Source organism: Lampris incognitus, chromosome 3, assembly GCF_029633865.1.
Source record: "Lampris incognitus isolate fLamInc1 chromosome 3, fLamInc1.hap2, whole genome shotgun sequence".
NCBI lineage: Eukaryota > Metazoa > Chordata > Actinopteri > Lampriformes > Lampridae > Lampris > Lampris incognitus.
The window spans coordinates 75,788,809-75,799,669 of record NC_079213.1 but is presented as its reverse complement, the minus strand read 5'-3'; the positions used below and the strand labels follow the sequence as shown (position 1 = coordinate 75,799,669).

Genomic DNA, 10,861 nt, shown 5'->3' with positions numbered 1-10,861 from the left:
GTCCGCTGCTTCGTTGTCCTTCCCAGGAACATGAAGCGCCCTGATTGATAGCGTGTTGCTGTTGACCCAAATCCAAATTTGCATGGCCAACTCTCTGCAACGCTTGGACTTCATACCGCCTTGGCGGTTGATGTAGGCCTTGGCCGTCATGCTGTCTGTCATTATCAGTATGTGACGGCCTACGAGATCCTGAGCGAAATGCTGGATAGCCAGCCAAATCGTCTCCGTCTCGCGCGCGTTGATGTGGACCTTCTCCCCAGACGGCCACACTCCTCGCGCTGTTTTGTAGCCAAGGATGGCCCCCCAACCCGAGAGGGACGCATCCGTATAAATCGTTACCTCGGGTCCCCTGGGGCCCATAGGGACCCCAGACATGTCCACGCAGGCTCTGTTCCAGTGGTCTAGGTCCTGCGCTACCTCGCGCGGGACCAGGATAAGATGGTTGTTGTACCGGCGTTCGTTGCCGTATTTCAAGAAGTGAACTGCGAACCACAATTGCAGTCTCCTCATGAACAACAGACCTAAAGGAACAACTTGGTGGGCCGATGCCAGAAGGCCCAGCAGCCTCCTGATCATCCGATAAGTGACATATGTCCCCGGGACGAAATGTGCTAACGTGGTCCTGGTGGAATGCCATCTCTCTTGCGTAAGGGTTGCGCGCATGGATACCGTATCCAAACTCAGACCCAGATACGTTGCCTGGCACGAAGGCCATGGCGCGCTCTTCTTTATGTTGATAGTGAAACCCATGTACTCCATGAATCCCATCAACTCCTGAGTATGGAGTATTGCTTGTTCCGGCGACCGGGCCAACACCAACAGGTCGTCTAGGAACCATGCCAAGCGCATACCTTTGCGCATCAACACTCCGAGCGCTGCTTTCACACACCTTGTGAATGTCAGAGGAGAGAGGCGATATCCGAACGGGAGGCATGCGTACTGGTAACACTGACCCCGGTAACAGAACCGAAGATACTTTCTGTGTCTTTCCGCAATCGGACAATGATAGAAAGCATCTTTTAGGTCGACCGAAGTTAGCCAATCAGACTGTGTCACCATTGACAGCAGAACCGGTGTGCGTAGCATTTTGAAACTGACCTTCTCTACATACTTGTTGAAGGGTTTCAAATCTAGGATTGGGCGCATGCCCCCATCCTTCTTCGGGACCAGAAAGTAACGGCTGTAAAACCCGTCTTCTCTTTCTAGGGGAGGAACCACCGTGATTGCCCCTTTCGAGAGTAACTCTGTGAGTTCGTTGTCTAGGATTTGTGCTTCGGCCACCGACCCCGGTTCCGTATGCACTATTCCCAGGTTACGGGGGTACAATACCGTTCTCGAAAAGGATTTGGTGTCCGTGGGCTATCTGATCCAAAACAGAAGCCGACGGGACCAATTCCTTCCACCTGTGTAACATGCATGACAGAGGTCTCGTTGCCTCCTGTACCTTGCTGTTCAGGTAGCGCGCGTAAGTTGCGCGTAAAGGGTCTGGGGAAGCTCCGCCCGCCATGCCCTGCATCCATGGGGGGGCTTCGTCCTTGTAAAGGAGACCCAGATGGGGGAATTGGCGTTTTGAACCTTTCCAAATTACCATTTGACCCATCAGAGAGACTAAACATTGTCGCATCATAGTCCCCTCCCAGGGGCTCATTTGCGCTCATGTCATTATTATCCAATATTTCCAGCAGGGATGTTATTACATTGTTATCATCATCTTTACCTAAAGATTCAGACAGACAATCAGACTTGCGTTTCAAACCTTTTAAAACGCAATCACCATCATCACCAACATAAAAACTGTTATTCACATTCACAACCTTTGGAATAGAACAAGTAGACTGTGCATCAGAAACCAAAATAAAAGGCGCAGTGTTTAGCCCTGCACACGCTGTGTCCCCTGAACAAGCGTCTATATCGCCGGAGACGGCTCTGGAATCAGTCTGTTGGTGTGGGTCGTAACATCCTGCCGAAACACGTCACTTGGCAGCTCCCTTCTTGGAAGTGTCTGTGCTGTCCGGCTTGGCCGCCTTGGCCGCTGGATCTGTGGAAGACTGGGAGTTTGGACGTGAGCCCTGTCCACGCCCGCGCCCCACTTTACCACCTCTTTTTGGATAAGTCTCTCTCCATTTCTGCTTGCGCGTAGGCTTGCCCCCCTGCCCTTTGCCCACCGCGGGCTTAGGGGTAGGCGGGTTCTTCATCATCGGGAGAAGCTCCTTGTGCAAGGTTTCGCGCTCGGCCTGGGCGGCCTTGTATTTGCTGATAATGTCCGGGGTCGTTCCAAACAGGCCCTGGTTCCCTGCGCAGGAGTGGGCCATCCACTCCTTGCAGAATTCCTCTTTTACCCCGGCTGTCTCTAGCCAGAGACGTCTGCGCGAAAGGGTGGGGGCAGCTGCGCTAGAACCGCACTCTAGAGCGATGGAATACAGCAGCGATCCCAGGGAGTCAGGTGTGCGTTCCATTTCCAAGATGTACTCACAACCTGCTTCGCTGGCCACTACGTCACCGAACTCGGCCCCGTTGATACCTGCTGTAGCGATGGCGGCTTTGCTTTGCTCGACGTTTGATAGGCTGCAGAGCTTGCGCATGTATGCCTTTATCATCCCAGCCGTTGAGAGGAGTCCAGCTGCGCGTGTACTGGCGTGCCATGCATCACACGCGTAACGATCCACCTGTTGGCCCCACTGCGAAGGGTGTTTGGGAGTATCGCAAGACCCCACCTTGGTGTTAGGGTTGAACGATAAAACGTCCCTCTCTGGTTGCGGAATTTTCCAGTCTTTGTAGTTCAGGTTCCTAACCTCGACTGCTAAGACGTCAACCCCCTTCTGACTGAACTTTGAGGACGATTTAAGTAGCGGTTCCGCCTCCGCCCGCTTAAACGCTCGTTCGATGTGAGGATAAGGTGGTAGAGTGGAGTCCCTGACCCTCTCTGCCATTCGTGGAAAATCGGCTACCACCGGATCTTGAGGATTGCCCGGCTCGGTAACGATGTCGGCAGACTTGACCGCTCGCGCGAACAGATCGCGGAAACTGGCGAGGAATGTTTCGGACCCACGTTGCATGGCGTCGCCATCTTTGTTTGGTTGAGACGAACTTGGCTGGTCATCTTCCACGCCCTGATCGTCTACTTCCTCAGGCAGTGAATCCTCGGGTTCCGCCCCCGCCGAATAACATGCCACGGATTCACCAGGGAGAGATAGGATCTCATTGGTCCAGTCCTCTCTAACTACCCCGGATGGTGGGATAGCCTCTGGCTCCGGAGGGATGCTAATGCTAGCCGCCGTCCCGTGACTGTAGCTAGGAAGCATCGGAGGGATGTTGCTAGCCTCCGCCCCATGGCTATAGCTAGGTAGCACCATGCTAGCCGCCTCGTTAGCAGGTGCGAAGGGATCTGCAAGTCCCCATCTTTGACAGTACAGGGCAGCCCACCTTTGGCGCCCCGATCCTCTGATGGTTTTACAGAAATTGCAGTCGATCTCATTACGGTCTACATCCCTCAAGTAGCCCGTGTAGTGAACATGCGGGATATGGGAGACACAGTCCGGATGGGGGTCCCATTGGAGCGTCGCCGGTTAACACACCCGCACCAAGCGTAGAATCCGGCCACATCGACCGGATTAACGAACATCTTGGCGATAAAAGGTAAGCTAACTATAAGTTAGTATCTAATATACCAGTATATCACTAGATTACTTGCGTATTTGCAGTTTTACTCTTAATCCCAGAGAGAGAGAAACAGCCATCGACCGATCTCATTTAGTTGGAGATGGAAAGAGGAATAGCGCTTCCGGTGGGCGTGCCAATACGGGGTCGGTGGGAGGACATATGACCACAGGGGGTAATATTGTCCGGGATTGGCACGGGGAATGCACCTCCATCGTTTTTCTTTTTTCCAGCGAGCTATTGTGGATGATGTCACAATGCAATAACCCTCTCAGCCATTTTGGAGTACGTGAAATGTAAGCATGGCGCATTTAATCGGCAATATTGCTGAATACAAGGAAGGTAAAGAGGACTTCGAGTCGTACCTTGAAAGATTGGAGCAATGGATGATCATTAATGAAGTGGAGGACGGTAAAAAGGCCAATGTTTTCCTGTCTATGATAGGCGCAGAAGCCTATGGCCTACTAAAGAACCTCTGCATACCAGAAAAACCGAGTAGCCTCACGTATGCAGTACTGAGCGGGAAACTAGCATCCCATTATAAACCCAAGCCACTAATCATAGCTGAACGTTTTAGATTTCAGAAAAGAAACCAACTAGAAAATGGGTCAGTGTCTGATTATGTGGTTGCTTTAAAGCACCTGCCCACACATTGTGAATTCGGTCAGCATTTAAATGAAGCACTGAGAGACCGATTTGTTAGTGGTTTAAAGGTGGAGGCTATTCAGAGAAAGTTGTTCGCAGAACACAATCTGACTTTTGCAAAAGCATGTGAGCTGGCCTTATCTATGGAAATGGCGTCAAAGAATACGCTGGAGTTTGCCAGCAAACCAAGCGGAGCTGCAACGGTGAATAAGATAGACAAGAAGAGAACAAGCAAGGGTGCGTGGAGAAGCAAGTCGTCCACAAGCGAGTGGAAAAGCAAGCAACCTACCAGTGATAACTCTAGACCACAGAGAACAGAAACGCACCAACCCTGTTACCGATGTGGAGGTAACAACCATGCAGCTCAAGTATGTAGGTATAAAACCGAGACATGCCACAAGTGTTCCAAGGTAGAGCACATAGCAAGAATGTGTAAAACTAAAAATAGACAGGGACATACACAGTATGTGGCTGAAGACCACAGTCCAAGTGAGAGAGTAGATGGAAATGAGGATGAACTGTTTGGCGCGTATTCGATGAATACAGTGTACTCCACGAATACAGTTGGTAATGGAAAAAAGGACATTAAGGTCAATATTAAGTCAGAAGGAAACCCTGTAGACATGCAGCTTGACACAGGAGCTGCCGTAACCCTGGTATCTGAGTTAGTGTACAAGGAACATCTCTCACACCTGCCACTGAAAGAAAATAAAGTGCGTCTGTCAACCTTTTCCAGTGAGAACATTCCCTTGATGGGCCAAGTGACTGTCAATGCGAAATATGACAACCAGAGTGGAGATTTACCTCTTGTGATTGTGAAAGGTGACAGACCAGCCTTCTTTGGCCGTAACTGGCTGGCCAATTTTAAACTAGATTGGGCAAGCATATTCTCAGTTACACCAGCAGGGGGCAGTGATAACACAGATGTAGAGGCAGTGTTACAGAGACACAAAGCAGTATTTGCTGAGGAGCCTGGCACTATTCGTGAATTTAAGGCAAATATCAAAGTGAAGCCAGATACAAAACCTGTCTTCAGAAAGGCAAGACCAGTGCCATACGCACTAAAAGACGCAGTTGAAAAAGAGCTAGATAGGCTGGAAAAAGCTGGTATTATCTCAAAGATAGACCATAGTCAGTGGGCTGCCCCGATAATAGTTGTACCCAAATCAGACAAGTCAATTCGTATCTGTGGAGACTATAAAGTCACGGTTAATCAGAGTGTGTAAGAGGAGACCTATCCACTACCGAACGCCGAGGATCTCTTCGCCACACTGGCCGGGGGCACTCTCTTTAGCAAATTAGATCTCTCACATGCCTACCAACAGCTTGAGTTAGAGAAGGACTCAGAGAAGTATTTAACAATAAATACCCACAAAGGACTGTATGTTTATCACAGACTTTCATATGGAGTGTCGAGTGCACCTTCTATGTTCCAGAATGTGATGGACCAGATACTACAAGGCTTAGAGCATGTGACCTGCTTCCTCGATGACACACTAGTCACAGGCAGAACAAGAGAGGAGCACCTGAGGAACCTAGATGAGGTTTTGAGCCGACTGGAGAGCTACGGGGTAAGAGTGAAAAGAGCAAAATGTGACTTCATGCAGGAGAAAGTAGAGTACCGGGGGCATCTGATAGATAAAGAGGGACTTTACCCCACTGAGACAAAGGTTGCCGCCATCGTAAATGCACCCCAGCCCACAAACGTCACAGAGCTACGGTCATTCCTAGGACTGTTAAACTATTATGGCCGTTTCATGAAAGATCTACACCAACTCCTGAAGAAGGAAGTCGAATGGAAATGGACACCAGAGAGTGCAGCAACATTCAAGGCTGCCAAAGAACAGTTAGTGAAAAGCTCAGTAGTAGTACACTACGAAACACAGAAACCACGGAGATTAGCTTGTGACGCATCCCCTTATGGGATTGGTGCGGTAATGTCGCACATAATGGAAAATGGGGACGAGAAACCAATCGCCTTTGCGTCACGTACGTTGACAAAGGCAGAGAGTAAATATAGTCAGATAGAGAAGGAGGCGTTGGCCATAATATTTGGCGTGACCAAATTTCATAAATATCTCTATGGCCGCAAATTCAGTTTAATAACTGACCACAAACCCCTCCTTGCCATCTTAGGACCCAAGTCAGAAATCCCTACACTAGCCGCTTTGCGTATGCAGAGATGGGCACTGAGGCTTATGGCTTATGACTACAGTATAGAGTACAGAACGTCAGCGGACAATGCAAATGCGGATGCGTTATCTAGACTGCCGGGGAAAGAAAAGGACAAAACAGCGGAGGAGAACAGCATTTTTTATTTCTCATTAGTAGATGAGCTACCCGTGCAGGCTACAGAGATTGCACAGAGCACTCTCAAGGACCCAGTCCTATGCAAGGAACTGGAACTGACCCGGTCTGGATGGCCGAGTTACATCAACGATGACACACTGAAACCATACTTCAACCGAAGGAATGAACTGTCTGTGGAACAAGGATGCATTCTGTGGGGAATTCGAATTATCATCCCACCAGCACAGAGAACGACTATTGCACGACCTACACCAAGGGCACCCCGGAGGGTGTAAGATGAAAAGTTTGGCGAGGGGCTATTTATGGTGGCCTCAGTTGGACAGTGATATCGAACGTGCAGTGCAGCAATGTGATGCTTGTCAGAGTGTGAGGAAACTACCAGCAGTAGCACCACTACACTGCTGGCAGTGGCCTACGAGAGTATGGCAGAGGCTACATATTGACTTTGCAGAGAAGGATCAGCAACACTTCCTAGTGTTAGTAGACAGTCATTCAAAATGGCTTGAGGTGATCCCCATGGCAACAACTACCGCCGCCAAAATGATCGAAGTGCTGCGGAGCATCTTTTCGTCCTACGGTCTTCCTGAGGAGATCGTCTTGGACAACGGTCCAGGGACAGTGGAAAAGAGACTCGGACCGGTCACCTACCTGGTGTGGAATGGAGTGAACCGACGTTCAGTCCACATTGACCATCTGCTGTTCTACCGACCCTCCAGTCCTCCTGAGGCATTTCAGTTTCAGGATGACCAGATGGGCATCAGCAACACCTACCCTGCAGTTGCGGATTTGGGGGGGAAAGGCACACCTGGAGCCGTAGGTGCTAGCCCGTACTCACCTGAAGATACACCCGTTCCAAGGATGCAGGCTCCGGAGAAGCTTGCAACACCCTTACGAGGTTCGGTGGGAAAGGCCATGTCGCCTCCTCACCGAGCATCCACTTCCCCTGAGGTGGTTGAGTGCTGGTACCCTCAGAGAGAGAGGGCACCTCCAAAACGACTGTCTCTGTAAGATCAGCGAGTTCCTGAATAAAAGAGTCCTGAGAGACTAAATTGTTCAACTCCTGTTCAGAAAAAAATGTGAAAGAGTTCCTGAGACTGATATGTAAATGGGCAAATGTGGGTCGAAGTGGGTTGTGTAACCAGTAATGACCAAGTAAAAGATGTTGAAAGTAATTTGCCATATCAGCATGTTTTAGAGTGATAATATTTTATTAGGGGAAACTTCATAGTTTAAGGGGGAGGAGTGTAGTAGACCAACAGCGCTACCTAGTGGTGGTTAAGCTAGGCTCTCATATACCCCGGATGTTGACTGCTGCGACAGTCGGAGAGTTACAATAAAGAGGACCAGACGTTGGAAATTGGTCTCCGGCTCAAATCACTGTTATGGATATATTAGCAGTATAAGATACATCCAGATAATATGGAGAATATATTACAGTGCGTTAAAACATATTCGTCGGCTAGGACAGCAGCCTCCACAGCAGTCTTAACTTTATGCTCATTAATGTGGGTGGCTATGTAGCCAGGGACTGAGTCTTTGAACTGTTCTAACACAATAAGATCGGCCAAGCCCTCAAATGTTTCCACTTCCAAAACGGCGCGCAACCGGTGAAAATGAGTGGCTAGATCCCTCGCGAACTCACCATGTGTCTGCTTATCTCCCTTTCTCCATGATCTAAACCGCTGCCGGTAAGCCTCGGGCACCAGTTCATACGCCCTTAACACAGCGGACTTCACTTCATCATAGCTATGACTATCGACTGAACTGAGAGCAGCATATGCCTCTTGCGCCTTAGCAGTCATGATGCACTGCAATAGCAAAGTGTGCTCCGCATCAGGCCACTGCCTAGCATCAGCAACGCACTCAAACAGAGAAAAAAAGGTGTCTGGATCCCGTTCACTGAACGGTGTGACAAGATTCAAATTGCTGGCATCAAACCGGTCTGGAGAATCACCAGGAGTCCATACTTGAATCACCTGTCATTCTGCCCGTTTAATTAAATCCAGCTTCAGTGTGCTGCAGCTACAACTTTGCTTGCTCCAGTTTCAACTCTGCTTCATGTTTTTTACTATCATACTCTAGCTGCAACAAGAGCAACTCTTTCTGCTGTTCAAACGTGAGCTTACTAGTTACGGGTGGTTGGAGAAGCGGACCAGGCCTCTTCTCTGCCTTACTCAACAAGACCTTCCAATCCAACTGGGACTTCACTGCGGCCCTAACAGCGTCTCTACTTTGCCTTCTATCGCCAACATCTAAAGAATAATAATCTGCTATTTTCCGCAATTATCTTTTTTTTAAATAACTTTATTTCTGATTTTTCCCCCAATTTAGTGGCCAATCGATCCCTATTGTAATTCAAACACTCACCCTCGTACTGCATGCGTTCGCCAACTGCAACTCTCCGGCCGACAGTCTCGAAGGAGACACCTCGCCACTTCCGTGACAAGGCGAATCCAGGCCGAACCACTGCTTTTTTCAACACACACAGAGACGCATTCATGTGACGAACACAAGCCGACTCCGCCCCCCTCCCGAAGACAGCGTTGCCAATTATTGCTGCTTCATCGAGTCCGGCCATAGTCGGATCTGACGAGACTGGAGCGCGAACCCCGGTCCCCAGTGGGCAACTGCATCAACACAAAGCCGATGCTTAGACCGCTACACCACCGCGGACCCTTCCGCAATTATCTTAAAAGAATCGACTATATGTTGTTTAACTTTGTTTGGAAAAACAAAACTCATTTTTTTTAAAAAGTCAGTAATAATGAACACATATTAATGTGGGGGTTTTAATTTATTGGACTTCACAACTCTAAATAGCAGATTCAAAATTAATTGGCTTAGACAATTCATTAATAACCCATCATCTTTATGGAACTTTATCCCAAATTTTGTCCTGTCCTGTCGCTGTTGACAGCGACAGAATACAGATCCCATGCATGAGAGAAGTTGTCCTGTCTTTCCTACACAACGCAACTGAAAAAGTACACCGGTCACACATGGAAGCCATGTTCGAAAACCCTCAATAGTGTCTTCACAAAATTTTATTTCAGCATGTGACAAAGACAACGATAACTATGAGTAGGTCCACAATGGAACACACTGAAAATAGTGATATTGTCAGGCCTACAATGTTGATTACTTGTTTCCATTTTGAAAACATACTCCCAGATGCTTTCGCATACTAGTGGCATGTATCGGCCACAAAAGAAGACATCAGAAAAAACAATACAATTTTAACATTTTATTATTAAAATATTCACCTACAAAAAGCCTATGAACACTATTTACACAATAGCTAGCAGTGATGCTTGCTAAGAGACAAGGAAGATGATAATATACACAAAATTTTCAAGGAATATTGTCTGACCATTCACTTGAAGGAGCAGAGGAATTTATGGGCTATGTAAAAATTTCATTTTTTTGTTTGTTTTTATCCTTTATTGTATGGTGATGATGTAAGAGAGCTGAAGGTGTCTGGGACAGTCTTGCACAAGTTTCCCTGAGGGACAAATGCTGCAACTAAATTTAAGAAAAATTCTAATGCATCAGCATGGACTTGGATATGAGGTATATAAGGTACTTGATGCAGGACACACTACAGCGGATAGCTTACCATTAATTTTGGCCAGACATGTTTTGTGAAAATCCCTAATTCAACATTATTATGAGTTTGCACCACCTGACAGATGACTTGAATGCATGCTCCATTTTATAAAAGGTCATTTGTTTGTTTGAGGTCTTTGTGAAGCTTGTAGCTACAGTGGGGCTACCTTATGTCAAAGATACTGCCACTGACAGATGAAAATATTTTATCTCCAAAATGCCAACTTTCAGTAATAACAAATGCATTTGTTCCCCCAGATTGATGACAATCCATTTTTAGAAAGTATACAGTGGGCTCTGAAAGGGTTTCATGGATCATAGGGTCACAAAACTTGCTGTGCATGTCAATTACCATAATCATATTTCAATTCAAGTAAATTAAAAACACCAGAAGTGAAGTTGTGAGGTTTCATGCCACAGCAATGCTGCTTTCATCGCTATCCGAGTGCTCTGGAAGAAGAAACAAATGACTCATTAGAGCAAAACTGAGGAAAATCTTGTGATTCCGTACATTAGCAGTGCATACGCATGATTGCAAATCAGTCTAACACTGATGAAATGAAAAATACAGGAGTTAATTATTTTCTTTATGTCGAAAGAAAACAAACTTTTACTGTTGTCTTTTTGTTCTTCTGACAGTTAA

General features: G+C 47.5%; 1 protein-coding gene across 1 annotated transcript in view; it reads right to left on the bottom strand.

Annotated features, from left to right (window-relative positions):
• Positions 1-9,648: 9,648 nt before the first annotated feature.
• Positions 9,649-10,861, bottom strand: part of sned1 (sushi, nidogen and EGF-like domains 1) — a 54,242-nt gene continuing 53,029 nt past the window's right edge. The window contains 1 exon segment of the mRNA XM_056276483.1: positions 9,649-10,668. Coding sequence (XP_056132458.1) covers positions 10,628-10,668 — 41 coding nt within the window. The 3' untranslated portion in view covers positions 9,649-10,627.